This window comes from Myotis davidii, unplaced genomic scaffold (assembly GCF_000327345.1).
Source record: "Myotis davidii unplaced genomic scaffold, ASM32734v1 scaffold208, whole genome shotgun sequence".
NCBI classification, from domain to species: Eukaryota; Metazoa; Chordata; class Mammalia; order Chiroptera; family Vespertilionidae; genus Myotis; species Myotis davidii.
The window spans coordinates 403,967-422,400 of NW_006299706.1; the positions used below are offsets into that span (position 1 = coordinate 403,967).

Genomic DNA, 18,434 nt, shown 5'->3' on the forward strand with positions numbered 1-18,434 from the left:
ATCATCGTCCTGCAGCACTCCCATCCAACACGCCTCCCTGCAGGATGGATTTCGGAACCCCTGACCTGCTGGATGTGTGGCTGGAGCCCCCAGATGATGTCTTAACAGGACCCTTCCTGGAGCTGGGACTCCACTGTCCACCTCCCGAAGCCCCAGTGACTATGCTACAAGAACAGGGGCTGCAAGGCTGGGAGTCCAGTGGGGCCCATGCCTGTGTGAGTATGATGAATGGAAGCGGGGGTGGTTTGAAATACAACTCTGATAAGAAGCCCAAGAGACTTCAGCCTACACTTGGAAAGTGGTCTGAGACAGTACCCCTAGAGTAGAGAGAAACTGTAATTATCCCCATGACCAAGGACAGAGAGGACTGAAACTGCAGCATGAAGGATCTAGGTTTGATGTCAGGAAGGACTAACAGAATTCTTCCCTGTATACATACACGCCCTCTTCTGATGTAGGGCCTTCAAGAGAGTGAGCCTGAAGATTTCCCGAAGCTTTTCATTGATCCCAATGCAGTGTACTGCTCAGAAGCATCTCCTGGCAGTGACAGTGGAATCTCTGAGCACCCTGGTCGTCGAGACAGCCCCCCTGCCCCCCAGGCACCCAGTTCTCCTGCCCTCTATGAAGTTGTTTATGAGACAGAGGCCCTGGAGAAGATGCAGGAGGAAGCGGGGCCAGCGGTGGGCTTCATCTCCATTCAGCTAGGTTAGTAGTGTTATGTGGGAAGGGGACAATGGCCCTTGAGATCCAGCCCCGATCTGTGCCTCTACCCAGACCCTCCTGCCATCAGGGCGTCCCTTCCATCTTGTTTCTCCCAGCCACCTGTACTTTCCTTAGATCAGTGGAGCCCACCTTTTATGACGCCTGATGCCTGCATGGTCAGCAACGTGCCCCTTGATGCTCATGCCCACATCCTGCCCAGAGCAGGCACTGTAAACCCAGTGCTTCCTGCCACCCTGGTGAGTCTTGGGGTTGGCCTAATCCATCCCCCCTGCTACACACACATATACCCACACAGATTGGGATAAGGGAGGGGGAAACTGATGCTGAACTCTGTCTTTGCCCTAATGTTTTGGGCATCAGGCCTGAAAGCCAGGGAGACGTGGGCAATTAATTTTTATTGATTTGAGAGAGAGAAACATCGATTTGTTGTTCCACTTATTTATACTTTCATGGCTGGTTTTTGTATGTTTGTGTCCCTGACTAGAGATTGAACCTGCAACCTTGGCATATAGGGACAGAGCTCTAACCAACGGAGCTATCGGGCAGACTTGGGCAATTTAAAAGCAGGGCAATTAATTTTTATTGATTTGAGAGGGAGAAACATCGATTTGTTGTTCCACTTATTTATACTTTCATGGCTGGTTTTTGTATGTATGTGCCCTGACTAGAGATTGAACCTGCAACCTTGGCGTATAGGGACAAAGCTCGAACCAACTGAGCTATCGGGCAGACTTGGGCAATTTAAAAGCAGGAAAGGATAAGTGAGACAGAAACACTTGGGAGTAAGGTGATGATGACTCAGTTAGGAAAAGGTGGGGTGAGCGAATCCAGGGATAGGGCTCAAGAGAAAGGCCAAACCTTGTGTTCATTGTTTGCTTAGCTATTGTCTCAAGTCTTGGGTCAGGACGCAGAAATGGGACAGGCCACCTGGGAACATTGAACTGGTTACTGGGCACAGGGTGTAAGGGAAACAACTGCATTTATGTTTCCACTGGAACAATTGTCTTCCACCCAATTGCATGGGGTGGCAGGGGAGTAACACATTAGATAACTTCCCAAGACTACCTGGTCTGCTTCCTCCAGGGGGAGAGGGGGGAACCTGCCTTTATCCTGGAAAGAACTCGTTGCATGCAAAAGGCAGGGAACAGGTTCTAGCCTCCCTGCAAATCTGTGGTTGAAGCTGGACCAGCAGCCAAGCCAAGGATCTTAAAATCTTGGGTTGAGGGACCTTAAAAAGTTTGATACGTCTAAATTTGACTGTGCATCAAAACAGTGGGGAATTTGTGGGTTTGCTTTTAATATTTTAAAAATATTTTTATTGATTTGAGAGAGGAAGGGAGAGGGAGAGAGAAATAGAAACATCAATGATGAGAGAGAATCATTGATTGGTTGCCTTCGGCACATCCCCTACTGGGGATCAAGCCTGCAACCTGGGCATGTGCCCTTGACTGGAATCAAACCCAGGACCCTGCAGTCAGTCAGCAGGCTGATGCTCTATCCACTGAGTCAAACCAGCTAGGGCAGTTGTTTTTTAAATAAAACTTTCTAGGCCTCCTTCTCACAAATTTTGACTAGGTGGATTGGGAGGGACACCTTTCTAATATAGTTCCACCGAATAGTCACAGCCACAAGAAGGGAGCATCAGAAAAAGGCAGAGACAGAAGGAATGGTTCAGGTAAAAGCCAAAGGCTATCAGGGCCAAAGCAATGCAAATTCCTAAGACACAATGGAAAGCATACCTTTTTCAAAAGGTAATTGGAAAGGAAAGTCATTCAATTGATAGACTCACATTAACCAGACACTACCCTCCCCATATACCTTTTTTCTTTAATTCTTTGTCTGACAGGGGAGAGAGCTTTAGTCTGAAAAGAGGGGATCAGACCCTAGGGGAGAATGGGCCACTGCCCCAGGGAGCTCACTGTGACTGGATAACACACTCTGCCAAACAAGAACAGCTAAAAGTGAATCAATTGCCTGCTGGAAGATTGGGCAAACCCGACCTTAGTGAGCTACTCCACATTCTCTTCAAATACTCCTGTTCGGGGAGACGTGGATCAGAGACTGCGGTCAAACGATATGACAAAACCACCTCTTCTCTCCCGTGGTCCCTTGAATTAAAGTCCCTGCCCTCACTTCATTTCATGGTTAGCTATTCCTCAGTGCAAATGGAAAACACTATAGAAGGCATGCAGGGGGAGCAGCCTGGGTGCTAAAAATGGGATGGCCCTCTCCCCACTCTTATCTTCTGTGCCCCACCAGCTACCCTGTCAAGCCTTGTTCCTGACAGATGAGGAGAAGCATCTGCTGGGGCAGGAAGGGATTTCCCTGCCCTCTCACCTGCCCCTCACCAAGGTAACATGCTTCCCAAAAGGGTATCCCAACCCAGGGGCCCACCATGGCTCTGAACAGCCAGGATCACGGGGGAGAGTGGGGGCATGGGGGTAAGTTACGGGCCCAGGACTGATACACCTCGGGGCCCCAGACAGAGGAGAGGGTCCTGAAGAAGGTCAGGAGGAAAATCCGTAACAAGCAGTCAGCTCAGGACAGTCGGCGGAGGAAGAAGGAATACATCGAGGGTCTAGAGAGCACGTATGTTTGAACTCCCATGTCTGGCTTCTGGTGGGCCAGGCCCAGTCCTCTTCCTGACCAAGGGGGGTAAGGCCAGGGACGCACATGATGGAAGAACCCTGTCCTGCCTTTCCACGCTCCTTAGGGTGGCTGCCTGTTCTGCACAGAACCAGCAACTACAGAAAAAAATCCAGGAGCTGGAGAGGCACAACATGTGAGTGAAAGCATAGTGTTCGCATTGCAGGAGGGATGCAACACACAGGGGCACCATTCTTGGACCCTACTTCCCAGATCTAACTCATCCTTCCTCCTCTCCCAGGTCCCTGGTGACTCAACTCCGCCAGCTGCAGATGCTCATTACTCAAACTTCCAACAAAGCTGCCCAGACCAGCACTTGTGTTCTGGTACCATTAGTCTACTTCCCATCTCCCCCCACTTCCACCACCTGACACATGTCCATCCTGATACCCCTATGCCCAAGCCACTTGAATCTTCCCATCCCTGACGGCTCCAACTGCCCTCTATTCACTTACTTTATTGTCCCCACAGCCCAAGTGTCTTCTTGCTTCCTCCCAGATCCTTCTCTTTTCCCTGGCTCTCATCATCCTGCCCAGTTTCAGCCCCTTTCGAGGCCCACCAGAAGCTGGGTCTGAGGATTACCAGCCTCATGGAGGTGAGAGGCAAGGGCAGGGAAGGACTTTTGACCTGGTGAGCAAATGGGGTGTTCTCCAGGTAGTCAAGAGGTGGGAGGGAGGGGCTGTCCTGTTGGAATTCCCACCCAAGGGAGCACTCTACTACTGCCGTTTTTCCTTCACCCCACAGTGATTTCCAGAAATATCCTGATTCACAAGGACGCAACAAAAAATTGGGAGACCCCAGAGGTAGAGTCCAGATTGGGAGAGCCACCTGGGGTCAAGAGTGCAAATGGCTCGACGACGCTGCTTGAGAAGACGGGAGGAAAGACAGGCCCCCGGGGGCTCCTCAGAACTGTGCTGCATGCAGATGAGATGTGAGCTGGAGTACTCCCTAGCCCGCCCCTCAATCACAGAAGGAACCCAGGGCTCTCCGCTCTGCTTTCCCCTGGGATTCCCACTCGGGGTTCTTCGGCCTCAGGATTACATCAGGATGCCCTAGATGCCTGTACCCAGAGGCCGTCTGTCTGTGTGAGGTGGCACCACAAATACTTTTATTATGTATCTGTGATTTTATTTCTTTGGATGTAGGGTTGAGGAAAACAGACGTTTTTGCTAATAAAATAAACGTTTTTTTGCTGAAATTTTATTCATTTTAAATAAGTAGTAGAAGGGGGGAAGATAGGTACTTGATAAAGTGGGGGTTGAAGTTGCCACCCTGGTTCCCTCTCTGCCTTCCTATCTTCCTGCCCCAAACCAAATCACAATAGAGAAGGAAACTATTTTACTCTTTTTATTCTGCTCATTGATGATCTAGACAAGGAAGACGGAAGGGGTTTTGTTTGTTTGTTCCTCCCACTCCCCAAAATACTAGGGGCACAAATAAGTCCATTCTACTTTCTCTGTCGGAGGTGGGGTCTTTAAGACCCATATACCAGGGTAGAAGGTAGCTATATGGATTCGATTTGCTTCCGGACCTTTTCCAGGGCCCTTCTGTCCAGTTGTCGCTGACGAATGATGACAAGGCAAGCGAAGACCAAGGCTACACCGATGACAGTCCCTTCAAATTTCCAGAATAAGTGTTGTTCCATCAGCGCCGAGCGACAGCTGAGGGTAGGAAGAAACAGTTATTCCCAGGGAAGGCCAGACAGCCTCTCCCTCTACCTCCCTTCTACTTCAGCCTAACCAAGATACAACATCTGAGGGGAAAAGAGAAAACCAAAGTCAGTCTGTGCTCACAGGGCACAAACCCCATTCAGATATGTCATTCAACTTATTTTCTGGTGAGGTAAGCAGAGCAGATATTAAACAATTTTACTAATGAGAAGATGTGGCCATGAATATAGCAGTGAGAAGGAGAAGTGGGGCTTGAAGTAATTTGGTTCCAAATCCCTTCCTCGTTCCAACATGCCATACCACCTCCAGACCAAGAGGAAGAGGCGGGACTATCCGCCCAAGGTCACGGGAGCACAGGAGGTGGTCTAGGAGGGTCCAGAGGAGACACAGCACTTGCCTTTTGAACCCATTCCTCTTCGATGAGCTGCATGTGATCTTCTCCACATACCCCGTGGAGCCGCATTCAGGGGTGGTTTTCTGCCGGGAGAAGAGGACAAAGCACACGTTAGCAAGGGGCCAGAGGAGAAGCAGGCCGGCTGCTATTCGGAATGGGCAGGTGCCCAAGCGCTATGGCTCAGAACCGGGAGGTAACTCGCGAAGAGTTCTAATGGGGATGGTGGAGGCGGTGGCTGCACCATTAGGAATATGTGTTAGAAAGAATATTTCAAAGCGATCGTCTAGGAGAGACGTGGACAGGTCCCAGAGTCTACTGGATTTAAAATGAACAGGACACGGTTATTAACTGAAAGTTGCCATTAGCCTGGAAAGAAAAGGGCACATTTACAGGGGAAGACAAGTTCATATGTGGACATATACAGTGGGGCGTTGACTTACGAGTGTCCCAACTAACGGGTTTTCTGAGATACCAGCTGTCTCTCGGCCGATTTTTTGCATTGAGTTGATAGAGTAATTTGAGTTAATGAGCTCCTTAATGAGCTCAGTCTCAGAATGAATGAAACTCGTAAGTCAAGGCCCCACTGTACAAGGAAAATGATAGACAATGAAAAGCATACTCAGGAAGACTTAGGGGCTGTGGTGGAAGCGTGAGAGAAGCCACAGTTTCATTTGCAAGTATCTCTGAGCTCGCTGAGTAGACACCATGAGCAAAGCTCACCCCCTGAGGTAAAAACATTTATGGACAAGAAGTTATCGTTGAAACTAAATGGCGGGTGCCCGGCCGGTGTGGCTGGGTTGGAGCGTCATCCCATACACACTAAAGAGGCAGGTTCCATTCCGGGCCAGGGCACATACCCAGATTTCAGGTTCCACGTCACATCAAGGCTTCTCTCTCTCCCTCCCCAACCCTCTAAGATCAATACCTTGGGTGAGTATTAAAAATAAAGGAAAAACAAAATAAACGGTAGCAGACATGTCCAAGGAATAGTGCCAGGATTTAATCCCTTTATGAATCTTGTGATGAATGAATGTGTGTCGATGGCAACAGTGGGCACCAGGGCCCTACTGGGATGGTGGTCATACAGGAATCGGTGCCATGTTAGAAGCCGGGGCACGGACCTGAAGAACGGCTGTGTTCCTCGGAGAAATCAACTTGCTTGCACATGTTTTTCTAGATAGCACCTGTTTTTCTACAATGGTAAAGCCAAGTCTTGGGCATTTTCATATTGAACTTTTGTTAAATGAACTTTCGCGTTGGTCAAGATAGAAAACGATGTAGGGACTGATCAGATGTGAGAAAAAAGGGGAGGAAGCCGATACTCACAGCCTGGAAAGTAGAACACGGAGTACACTCTTCTGCCACCACGAACTCTTCCGCCATCCAGCACGGCAAGCCCGAGGTGCTCACTAAAGGGGAGAAAGGCAGCCCCAAACCTCACTCGGAAAACACTTCCCCCAAAGGCTCTGCCCATCCCACTTCCCAGCACCCTGACGCCCTCGGTCCGCACGGGGCGCCCTGTGCCACCTGCGGACAGAAACCCCGGGGACACCGGGCTCCCTCCCGGACCATCACCCACCTGACAGCTTCTCCTCCCGCACCGGGGCCTCTGCTTGGCTGCGGGGGACAGGGGGGAAGGGGCAGACGTCAGAAGCCAGGATACAGGGAACCTCCCCATCGCGCGGTCGCGGGGCGCAGTCTCCACCACCCCGAGGGCAGGGGCTACAGCCCGTCTCCCGCTCCCCCTCCCACGGCGCCCAGCCCTCACCAGAGCTTTAAGGTGAACGCGCAGAGCAGCCAGCAGAGGCGGCGGCCCGGGGGGAGGCCACGCCTCCCCGCCCCCGCAGGCATGGAGCGCTCCGGGTCGCCGCCGGGACGAGGAGGCTGCTTCCCTGGGCTCGCGCCGCCGTCAGAGCGCCGAGGCGCCGCCGACCCCGCAGCGCTCCGGGAAGTTCCAGGTTAGAACTGCGAAATGCTGGGGTTGCCTCGGGTCAAAGGCTCTACTGGGAGGTGCCCATGGCCCGGACGAGAAGAGCCAATACGTCCAATACGCAGGGCGGGACGGCGCTAGCCGCCCCTCGCCTCCACTTCGGCTCCCGGCGCGGCCATCTTGCCCTGTGAAGGCTCCTGGGTGTGGGCCCGGTTTCCCTGAGCGGGGCGGGGCGGAACGGCGCGGCGCAGGCGCGGGCGCGCGCGTTGCTTGCTGGGCCTTGTAGTCTCGCCGGGTTGGTGGCGCCGCGGGCATCTCCCGGAATAGAATGTCACTGCGTTCGTGCTGTGCACCGTGGCATTCTGGTCCTGGTAGTCTTTGGTGGGAATGGAGGAAATGGCGGAAATGGCGGCGAGGCTGTATTCTCGGTTCCTGGCTCCCTGCCTGGCCTGTCGCTTGTTTACCCATCTGCGCTAGATGAGCAGCGAGACGTAAAAAAGAACCATACGTCGCACTCAGGACTTTGCACTTCCCTTAAAACCCTGGGAGTTACCATTAAAATTCAGCCTTTCTGACACTCTTACCTGTCTCATTCTTCTTGCCCAGCACGGTCAAAGGGAGAAGCTGGGTTGGCCTCTCCCTGCCACTGGGCCCCTACTCAGCTCTACTCAGATGTCACCTCCTCGCATGTTCAAAGATCCCCAGAACTGGCCCTTGAATAACCGCATCAAATGTTCTCAACTCTCCCTTGCTCCTACATAATGCGCAATAAAAAGAGCGTAAGATCTGAAGTTCCAGCAAGTGTTCAGTCTAGCTAGGCTGGGGTGCTTATTAGCTACATGACTTTAGCACTGTATGTGGCTCTCGGTGTTCTGTGTTAAAAGGAAATGCAAACGTGCATTTTCTTTGTTTGTTTTTGAGATACAAATAAAATGTGTAAATACTTATTCCCCTCTACATTGCCTCACATTTCTGTCATACTTTTTAAAAGGTATGTTTTTATTGATTTCAGAGAGAGGAAAGGAGAGGGAGAGAAACATTGATGAGAGATGCCTCCTGCATGCCCCCTAAATGGGGACGTGCCCTGAAACCTGGGCATGTGCCCTGACGAAGAATAAAAAATTAAGATACTTAGGAATAAAGTAAACCAAGAAGGTAAAAGACTTGTACTCAGAAAATCACAGGATGTTGAAAAAAAGAGACAGAGGAAGATAGAAACAAGTGAAAGAATATACCATGTTCTTGGATTGGTAGAATTAACATCATTAAAATGTCCATACTACCCAAAGCAATCTATAGATTCAATGCAATCCCTATTAAAATACCAATAGTATATTTCACAGATCAAGAACCAATACTAAAAAAATATATATGAAACCAAAAAAGACCCCAAATAAGCCACAGCAATCTTGAGAAAGAAAAACAAAATTGGAGGGATCACCAATACCAGATATCAAGTTATACTGCAAACCACTATAATCAAAACAGCATAATACTAGCACAAGAACAGACATATACACCAATGGAACAGAACAGAGACCCCAGAAATCCACCTGAGCCATTACACTCAATATTTGACTAAGGAGGTAAGAGCACACAGTTGAAATCAAGACAGTCTCTTCAATAAGTGGTGTTGGGAAAATTGGACAGATACAAGCAAAAAAAAACAAAAAAAGAAACTAGACCACTAACTTACACCATACACAAGAATAAACTCAAAATGGATAAAAGTCTTAAGCATGAAACGATAAAAATCCTAGAAGAAACCATAGCAGAAAAATCTCAGACATCTCCATAGCAATATGTTTGCGGATACATCGCCTAGGGCAAGGGGAAAAACTAAGGAGAAAGTGAACAAATGCGATTACTTAAAAATTTTCTGCACAGCAAAAGAAACCATCAACAAAATGAAAAGGGAGCCCACTGGATGGGAGAACATATTTGGCAATGATACATCTGATAAAGGGTTAATATCCAAAACATATAAGGAACTCATACAATTTAACAAAAAGAAGACAAACAATAAAAAATATTCCCAGCTGACCTGGCTCAATGGTTGAGCATCAACCTTTAAACCAGGAGATCACTGTTCAATTCCTGGTCAGGGCGCATGCCCAAGTTGCAGGCTCGATGCCCAGTAGCGGGTGTGCAGGAGGTAGCTGATCAATGATTCTCTCTCATCATTGATGTTTCTATCTCTCCCTCTCCCTTCCTCTCTGAAATCAATAAAAATATATGTTTAAAAAAGGGGCAAAGAATCTAAATAGACACTTCTCCAAAATGAACATACAAATGGCCAAGAGACATATGAAGAAATGTTCAAAGTCACCAATCATCAGAGAGATGCAAATTAAAACAACAATGAGATATCACCTCACACGGGTCAGAATGCTATCATCAACAAGTCAACAAATTGCCCTAGCTGGTTTGGCTCAGTGGATAGAGCGTTGGCCTGTAGACTGAAGGGTCCCAGGTTCCATTCCAGTCAAGAGCACATGCCTGGTTGCAAGCTCAATCCCCAGTAGGGGGTGTGCAGGAGGCAGCCAATCCATGATTCACTCTCATCATTGATGTTTCTCTCCCTCTCCCTTCCTCTCTGAAATCAATAAAAATAAATAAATAATTTTTTAAAAGATCAATGGGAACTTATGCTTAGGTGAGGATTAACAAGAAACAAAACAAATCAACAAATGATAAGTGCTGGTGAGGATGTGGAGAAAAGGGAACCCTAGTACACTGCTGATGGGAATGTAGACTGGTGCAGCCATCATGGAAAACAGTATGCAGTTTCCTTCAAAAAATAAAATATGGCACTGCCATTGATCCAGTGATCTCAATTCTAGGAATATATCCTAAGAAACCCAAAACATCAACCGGAAAAAATGTATGCACCCCTATGTTCATAGCAGCACAATTTATAATAGCTAAGATATGGAAACAAACCAAGTGTCCATTAGCAGATGAGTGGATAAGAAAGTTGTGGTACAGCCCTAACCGGTTTGGCTCAGTGGATACAGCGTTGGCCTGCGGACCAAAAGGTCCCAGGTTCGATTCCGGTCAAGGGCATGTACGTTGGTTGCGGGCATATCCCCAGTAGCGGGTGTGCAGGAGGCAGCTGATTGATGTTTCTCTCTCATCGATGTTTCTAACTCTCTATCCCTCTCCCTTCCTCTCTGTAAAAAAATCAATAAAATATATCAAAAACACCAATTTTCAAAGGGCAATAAATGTAATACATACATACATAAATAAACTACCTAACTGAATGAATGAACATATTAAAAAAAAAAAAGTTGTGGTACATTTACACCATGGAATACTATGCAGCTGTAAAAAAGAGGGATCTCTTACCCTTTAAGACAGCATGGAGGGACCTGGAGAGTAATATGCTCAGCAAAATAAGCCAGTCAGAGAAAGACAAGTATCACATGATCACATTCATATGTGGAATATAACGAACAAAAAAACTGATGAACAAAACAGATCCAGAAATATAGAAGCATGGAACAGACTGGAATCTCAGAGTGAAGGCGGGAAGGGAGAGTGGGTGGAAAGAGATCATTAGGAATAAAAGAATATCTAAAGAACTGTAATCACATAACCCATGAACACAGACAATAGGGTGGTGAAGGCCGGAGTGGGGGTGGGGAAGAGGCCAATGGGGGGGAGGGAAGGGGTAATATATATAACTTTCAACAACAAAAAAATTTAAAAAAAAGGCTTGTTTCCATACTTTTTTTCCTTGTTAACTCTGCTCTACATTCTCCTTCCCCAACAGGTCTTTCTAGCCTAGTCACCACAGCTGCTCCCCTCCCCCACAGCCCTAAAGGCTAATACTTTATTTTGGAATGAACAGTATATATGATGCTGCATCCCCTAAATTTTGTCTTCCCGTCAGACTTAAAGCTGGCTTCTCACGAGCAGGAACTATCAGACTATGGAAAGATCATTGGGTGAGAGTTGGAAAAAAACACACACAAAAAACAAAACCTGGTGAGGACTGAGCTTTAATTTTGTTTGTGACTATTTTTCCTTTAAGTTATTTGTATGTGTCAAGAGTTGTATGTTACAGACAGTAGAGTGTGGGTTTCCCCCCCAGTAGTTTTTAGCTATAATAAAGGTTTGTGCCGAAGTCTCCTATTGTTATCCTTGCCCGATCCTATCATGTTTCATGACTAGCTGTGAGACCTTGTAAGATTTCACTTCCAGTAGCCATACCAAGCATCTCGATAAGGTCTCTACACTGAAACTACATTTTAAAAATACCTGCGGTATGATGAAGATGTCAGCTGTCTTTCTGGGATTCTGAAAATGCCAAGGCGTTCCTTATCTTGAGCAAATGAAACTAGCTCGCAGTTGACAACGGAGCTCAAACATAAGCCACAGAGGACATTACCCCATCGAAGCTTGGATACTTACTACATTTATCAAATTAATTTCTAAGTTCTTCTCCCAGTACTATCAGACTTCTTTCTTTTCTTTTTGTCATCCTCCCCAAGGATATTTTTTCATTGATTTTTAGAGAGTGGAAGAGAGGGGGAAAGAGAAAGGAATATTGATGTGAGAGAAACACATTGATTGCCTCCTGCATGTGCCCCCAGAAGGGCCCGGGCCAGGGAGGAGCCTGCAACCAGGGTACCTGCCCTTTACCGGAATCGAACCCGGGACCCTTCGGTCCGCGGGCCCAAGTTCTATTCACTAAACCAAACCGGCTGAGGCAGACTTTCCCGAGTGCTGTCTTTCACCAACAGAAACAGTTGCACAGAGAAGGCTTTGCTGCTGCCTCCAGATTGTACGTCCACTTCTACACTGCGGGCTGTGGATTTCCTTTAGTTTGTATTTATTTATTTAAAAAAATATGTTTTTATTGATTTCAGAGAGGAAGAGAGAGAGAGAGAAACATCAATGGTGAGAGAGAATCATTGATCAGCTGCCTCCTGCATGCCCCACACTGGGGATGGAGCCCGTAACCCCAGCCTGTGCCCTGACTGGGAATCGAACTGTGACCTCCTGGTTCATAGATCGATGCTCAACCACTGAGCCACAATGGCTGGGTGGGCTTGTGGATTTCTTAAACGCCTTGAACATCATATCCGTGAATAAAAAAGCTTCTAATAGTATTTTGTCCTAACCAAATCTGACATTTTAATTATCCTGATAAAAGATCAATTCTGTGAGATAATTTCACTGTTTAAAAAAAATATTGTGTGTACCCTGGCTGGTTTGACTCAGTGGATCGATCATCAGCCTGAGGACTGAAAAGTCTTGGGTTCAATTCCGGTCAAGGGCACATGCTCGGGGGTTGTGGGCTCGGTCCCCAGTAGGGGGCGTGCAGGAGGCAGGCGATCGATGATTCTCTCATCATTGGGGTTTCTATCTCTCTCTCCCTCCCCCTTCCTCTCTGAAATCAATAAAAGTATATTTTTAAAAATATTGTGTAACAGTAAAAGAGGGTTATGTATACTATGTATACTCAGGCAATATGTATCAAGCCTGAGTTTTTGGTGTTTTCTCTTTTTTAAGAACAATTTTATTTATTGATTTAAGAGAGAGAGAGACAGACAGACAGACATCGACTTGTTGTTCCACTTACATGTGCCCTGACTGGGGATCGAATCCGCAGCCTTGGTGCCTCAGGATGACGCTCCAACCAACTGAACTACCTGGCCGGAGGCTGGTGGTGGTGCTTTTTGCTTGCCTCTTTGTACTCAGTAGTTAGGGGCTGTTTCTGTTAAAATTTACTTGTCCCACTTATAAGTACTACCCAAACATTATGTTAATTTGACCACAGTGCTTGGCACATAGTAGATGCTCAATAAATATGTATGAATACATGAACCTGTTTTGTGTCTCATTTTCCTCATCTATTAAAGCAGATAACACCTGCCAGCTACCTAAAGGGATTGCTGGCAGAATCAAAGATGCTTGCTTGGGTAACAATACTAGGTCTTGTTATTTCCATGAGGCGGGGACTGTCACTCACTCCCCAGGGGAGGCCCAAAGAGAGTCCTTAAAAAAAAGGTCCTGCAATTTCCTGGAGAGGGCTCTGCCCACAGTGATTCTCTAAATCCATAATGGAAAGAGTATGTATGTGCACACCCGCACGTTCAGGGAACCTTTGCTCCTTGCTGGTTTCCTCATCAATTAAACAGCTGGGGAAGAGAGATAGCCCTGGGTCTAATCCTGGCATCACAGGAACCCAGCCAGGTTCAGGCAGCCCAGACACCTCAGAGGGAGGAATTAGGTTTATGAGTAAAGAGCAATTCCGACAACGATGAAAGTTACCCAGAATAGCTACATTTGTGCAAATGGAGGTCTTTAATACTGGGAAAGACCATGCAGAGTGACAGAATAGGACCAAACTTTCAAGGGGTGGTGCTGAGCCAGCCTCTCACAGGACCCTAAAGCCTGATCCAGTAACAAAATCAATTATTTATTTACATTGATGTTGCCATGGAAACCCATCGAAGGTCTGAGGCCCCAGGCTATCTATACTTCCTTTTCTCCTTCCTTTCTTCCTACCTCTTTCGCACGTTTTCACTTCCTCAATTCTTTCCCTTCTTGCTTCTTCCCTCTATTCCACCTCTTCTCCTCTTTCCTCTCTGGTTTTCCTTTTTTTTTTCTTCTCCATTTTCTCCCTGTTCTCTCACCATCTATCCATCTTTACTTCTCCAAACACCACCTACTCTCTCCCCCATCCAGCCCCTCAGCCCTGCTTCCCTCAGGTTCAACCTCCAGGCTTAGGGTGGGGAGGCAGCAAAGAGTCCTCAGCTCAGGGAGCACTTGGTGTTCTTTTTGTCACAAGTTTTCAGGTCAGTGCTGGAGGACTTGCTGCTGTTTCCCTAGAGGCAGAAGGGCACAGGGGTCAGGGTGAGAATGGCTGGCTGGGGTCTGAGCCTATAAACTGTTTGAAGGGGACCCACCCCCATGAGAAGTCTCAGCACTGCTCCCCTCCTCAGTTTTTTATTTCCATCCCCTCCCAGTTGTAACTTAGTCCAGCAGAACCAACTCACCGATCTCCGGCCTCCTGACTTGAGCAAGATGTCCCGGGCCAGGGAACTGAAAGCCTAATGGAGAAAGGAGATTGGTCAGTACAGACTAGAGAAAAGGGTAAGTCTAGCCCTAGCTGGTTTGGCTCAGTGGATAGAGTGTCAGCCTGTGGACCAAAGGGTCCCAGGTTCGATTCTGGTCAAGGGCACATGCCGGGGGTTGTGGGCTCGATCCTCAGTAGGGGGCCTGCCGGCGGCAGCCAATCAATAATTCTCATCATTGATGTTTCTATCTCTCTCTCTCCCCTTTTCTTTCTGAAATCAATAAAAATATATTTTTTAAAAAGGAGAAGGGCCCTGGCCGGTTTGGCTCAGTGGATAGAGCGTCGGCCTGCGGACTCAAGGGTCCCAGGTTCGATTCCGGTCAAGGGCATGTACCTTGGCTGCGGGCACATCCCCAGTGGGGGGTGTGCAGGAGGCAGCTGATCAATGCTTCTCACTCATTGATGTTTCTAACTCTCTATCCCTCTCCCTTCCTCTCTGTAAAAAATCAATAAAATATATTTTTTAAAAAAAAGAGAGAGAGAAGGATAAGTCTATCTTCCGATATTCCATCTCTTTCCGGGCTGGGGCTGGGGGGTGTCTCACCTCATCCACATTCATACTGGATTTGGCACTAGTCTCGAAAAATCGGATTCCATGCTCCCGAGCCAACTGTAGGGGATGAAGTGGGAAGAAGAGGGTTGGATAAAGGATAGTAGCCAAGTCCTCTGCAATCTGACCTCATCTTGGCCAACCTGGTCAGTACCTTCTCGGCCTGCTCCTTCTGTACCTTCCTCTTGGCCTCCATGTCACACTTGTTCCCCAGTAGGAGGCGCTCCACCCCAGCTGAGGCATTCTGGGAGCAAAAGGGTAAGACAAGTAAAGTTGGGTCAAGCTCTTCTTGGAAATCCACTTCATCTTCTAAGTTCTATCCAATTCCCCCATCCCTCTGGGAGGGGCCTCACCTCTTTGATGCTCTTCATCCAATTCTGAATATTCTCAAAGGATTTCTCATCTGTGATGTCATAGACTAGAATAATGCCCTGGAAGATGGCAGAGTTCACAATGGAGGCTTGGACCACAGTCCCTGTTTACTCACCCCCGCCCCAGTTGTACTCTAAGTGAGCCTACAAGTTTTACCCATGAGTCAAATCACTAAGTCATGTGGGACCCTCTGCACCCCACTCGTGCAACCCCCCATTTCCCCCTGCCTCTCTGTACTCATAAACCTACATTTCATTGCCTCATGCCCTCATCCCTTGTCCAGACCCACACTTCGTACCATGGCTCCACGGTAATAGGCAGTAGTTATCGTCTTGAATCGTTCTTGGCCAGCGGTGTCCCTGAAGAGGCAGAATATTTCACGGGGTAGGACAGAGGGAAGGGCTCTCCAGAGAGAGAGATTCCCCTTACCCCCCACCAGCTAAGCATTTAGCTTTCACATGATGGGGCTGAAAGGAACAGAATTAGGAAACAGTAAAAGGGGAAAGGGATGAAGGACAGATGGGCTGATACTGAGAGATGGCAGAGACCTAAGAAACAAGATCCCCCTGGTTTATTCACTGGATGCTTAAGCTGTGCCCAGCACTGTGTATATATCATTTTATACGCATGCCACTTCGTTTAATCTTAACTCCGTCCTTGTGAGACATGCTTTATTGTCCTTATTTTACAAATGAGGTAACAGATTTGAGGAGGCTGAATAACTAATGAAGGTCATTCTGTAACAGAAGGAGAATTTAAACCAGTTTGCTCTTATCTCTTGTACCTTAATGTCTCCATTAAGCCTCATACCCTCGGGGTTTCCAGCTTCCTGATGACAGTCAGGTCAAACATCTCTACTAGGTTTTCTAGGCTCTCCATAATTTAGAGAGAGCACTAGACTTAGAGTCAAGTCTTAATTCTCCTGTTTGCTATTAAACTGCTTAGAGCCAAAACCAGTTTGGCTCGGTGGATAGAGCGTCGGCCTGCGGACTGAGGGGTCCCGGGGTTCGATTCCGGTCAAGGGCATGTACCTGGGTTGCGGGCACATCCCCAGTGGGAGATGTGCAGGAGGCAGCTGATCGATGTTTCTCTCTCATCGATGTTTCTAACTATCTCTCTCCCTTCCTCTCTGTAAAAAATCAATAAAATATATTTAAAAAAATAAAAAAATAAACTGCTTAGAGCCTGTTTCCACATTATAGCTCAACAGACATTTGTTGGCAAGATCAGAATACTCTGGAGCTGGGAGAGGGAAGAGTTACAAAAAAGCTGAAAATAACTGAGCAAGCAGGAAGAGAGATGGAAGGACCACTGAGTGACGTGACGCAAATGATCAGAAGTGCTGGGAGGAACGGAGCGGGAAAGGAGAGAAATGAAGCAAAACAGCAGAAAAAGGGTTATAAGGGGAAGCGGAGGAAGTCTGGTTAGGAATCCTAGGGCAGTCACTCACCAGACTTGCAGTTTGATCTTCTTCCCCTCTATATCCACAGTGCGGATCTTGAAATCAATTCCTAGGAGTGGAGAGTGTACGTTGAAGTTGAGACACAGGTGTGCGCCACGCATGTAAAAGTGTGTTGGGGGCTAGACAGGAAGGGAGCGTGGCAGTGCCGGGAAGTCCGCAGAGGAGGCACATGGGAAGCAGCCTTGTCCAAAGTGTAAAACTAGGAGAATTTCCTCAAAACTGCACACCTCAATTAGCAAGCATGTCATTTTTACTTAGATTTTGTGAATTTTGTGGTGAAGGTGATGAAAATTCTGTAGGGAGGCTTCAGGCCATTAAGGCAACTCTTGGGTCCACTCAGGCTTGCCAGCTGACAACTCTCTCAATCTAGTCCGTCTCCCCCCAAATATTACTTTCGGATTCCTTTTCCCTTCTGTTTTCCTGGAACCCTCTACTCTCCGTACCCCTCCCCCAATGTTGCCGGCCCTGTAGGGTAGAGCGTGAGGGAAAAGGTAGCTGATGCCTGTCTGTGTGAATTATCTAGTAGGCCAGGCTTGGAACCAAAAAAGTTTGAAGCTAAACAAGATCCCTCCTGAGACTGAACGAGGAAAAAGGGGCATTTTTCCTTCCCCTTTCTAACCAGAATTGTCTTGAGACTCTCCTTGTCTTATTTCCCAGACCAGAGTAGATGAAGAAAGATGAGAGCGGAGGAGGGGAAACACTGTTCTTAGTGGAGACTTGGGCACCTCCCCCAAGCCTGTTGGGAGCTCTAGGAAGGAGGCTGAGTCACCAGGCTGACTCAGGGACCCCAAAAGTCCCCTCATTCCCACCTTCTTCACCAGGCCGGCTGCATATTCAGGATCACAGTCCTTGGGCCACCCTGTTTCACCTTCCCCACCCATTAAGTTAAGGAGCAAGAGAACGGAGAAGTAGATGATCAGGTGGGGATGGAATAGAGTCTGAAACTCAGTGGGACAGCAGGAGGCTGGCAGAGCTGGGAGACAGATGTTCTGCGAGGGGGAATACAGGAAATGTGGAGAGTGACTGGGTCAAGAGCTCCAGGTGGATGGGGGAGAGGAGGAGCTGAGAAGGGAACAGAGAAGGGGTCATGTGGATCTAGAGAGATGAGAAGACTGGTATCAAGAAAACGAGGGGCCGGCACATCGGAGGAGTTACCTGGAGATGGCAGGCCGGTTAGAATTGTGGGTACCACCCAGAGGCATGAATGGGGGATGGGTCTGAAGCAGAGGTTGAGGACCTGGATTTTAGAAGCCCCACTGCAGGGGGACTGGAAGGTGGGGGCCACCAGTAATCTGGGAGCCGGGGGGCGAGGGCACGGGGAGTCAGGGGCCCGGGAGATGGCCAGTGGGCTCACCGATGGTGGAGATGTAAGTGTTGTTGAAGTTGTCCTCTGCAAAGCGAATGATCAGACAAGTCTTGCCCACCCCCGAGTCCCCGATCAGCAGCAGCTTGAAGAGGTGGTCGTAGGCTTTGGCCATGGCGGACACTGAGGGAGCCGGGGGAGGGGTGGGGACGCGCTGGGCACCGGGAGGCGAGATTGGAGGGTTGGTAGAAAGAGACGCCGGTAGCCCGGGCCAGGAAGTTTTCCTCCCTC

At 48.2% G+C, this 18,434-nt stretch overlaps 3 protein-coding genes across 4 annotated transcripts in view; 1 reads left to right on the plus strand and 2 right to left on the minus strand.

The window, feature by feature from the left end:
* CREB3L4 (cAMP responsive element binding protein 3-like 4) overlaps positions 1 to 4,304 on the plus strand; it is a 4,757-nt gene extending 453 nt beyond the window's left edge. The window contains exons 2-10 of the mRNA XM_015571777.1: positions 44 to 215; positions 459 to 705; positions 838 to 959; positions 2,983 to 3,075; positions 3,206 to 3,312; positions 3,437 to 3,505; positions 3,611 to 3,695; positions 3,868 to 3,964; positions 4,114 to 4,304. Of these exons, the coding sequence (XP_015427263.1) occupies positions 45 to 215; positions 459 to 705; positions 838 to 959; positions 2,983 to 3,075; positions 3,206 to 3,312; positions 3,437 to 3,505; positions 3,611 to 3,695; positions 3,868 to 3,964; positions 4,114 to 4,304 (1,182 nt within the window). The 5' untranslated portion in view covers position 44. The remainder of the gene's footprint in view (positions 1 to 43; positions 216 to 458; positions 706 to 837; positions 960 to 2,982; positions 3,076 to 3,205; positions 3,313 to 3,436; positions 3,506 to 3,610; positions 3,696 to 3,867; positions 3,965 to 4,113) is intronic.
* A 249-nt stretch (positions 4,305 to 4,553) lies between these two features.
* JTB (jumping translocation breakpoint) lies at positions 4,554 to 7,588 on the minus strand. Its single transcript, XM_006775626.2, has 5 exons — positions 7,202 to 7,588; positions 7,013 to 7,050; positions 6,760 to 6,842; positions 5,437 to 5,516; positions 4,554 to 5,030 (listed from the first exon to the last, which is right to left on the minus strand). Exons 1-5 carry the CDS (start codon positions 7,282 to 7,284, stop codon positions 4,874 to 4,876), a joined length of 441 nt encoding a protein of 146 aa, XP_006775689.1. The 5' UTR covers positions 7,285 to 7,588; the 3' UTR covers positions 4,554 to 4,873.
* A 6,052-nt stretch (positions 7,589 to 13,640) lies between these two features.
* The window catches only part of RAB13 (RAB13, member RAS oncogene family), a 13,493-nt gene continuing 8,699 nt past the window's right edge, over positions 13,641 to 18,434 (minus strand). Inside the window, exons 1-8 of one of the 2 annotated variants that reach the window (XM_006775627.2) lie at positions 18,195 to 18,427; positions 16,829 to 16,889; positions 15,677 to 15,737; positions 15,360 to 15,437; positions 15,161 to 15,250; positions 15,001 to 15,066; positions 14,377 to 14,430; positions 13,641 to 14,205 (exon numbers count right to left, since the gene is read on the minus strand). In XM_006775627.2, the coding sequence (XP_006775690.1) occupies positions 14,131 to 14,205; positions 14,377 to 14,430; positions 15,001 to 15,066; positions 15,161 to 15,250; positions 15,360 to 15,437; positions 15,677 to 15,737; positions 16,829 to 16,889; positions 18,195 to 18,318 (609 nt within the window). In that variant the 5' untranslated portion in view covers positions 18,319 to 18,427 and the 3' untranslated portion in view covers positions 13,641 to 14,130. Of the gene's footprint in view, positions 14,206 to 14,376; positions 14,431 to 15,000; positions 15,067 to 15,160; positions 15,251 to 15,359; positions 15,438 to 15,676; positions 15,738 to 16,828; positions 16,890 to 18,194; positions 18,428 to 18,434 lie in introns of those variants that run through there. The other variant, XM_015571785.1, reaches the window with a different exon arrangement.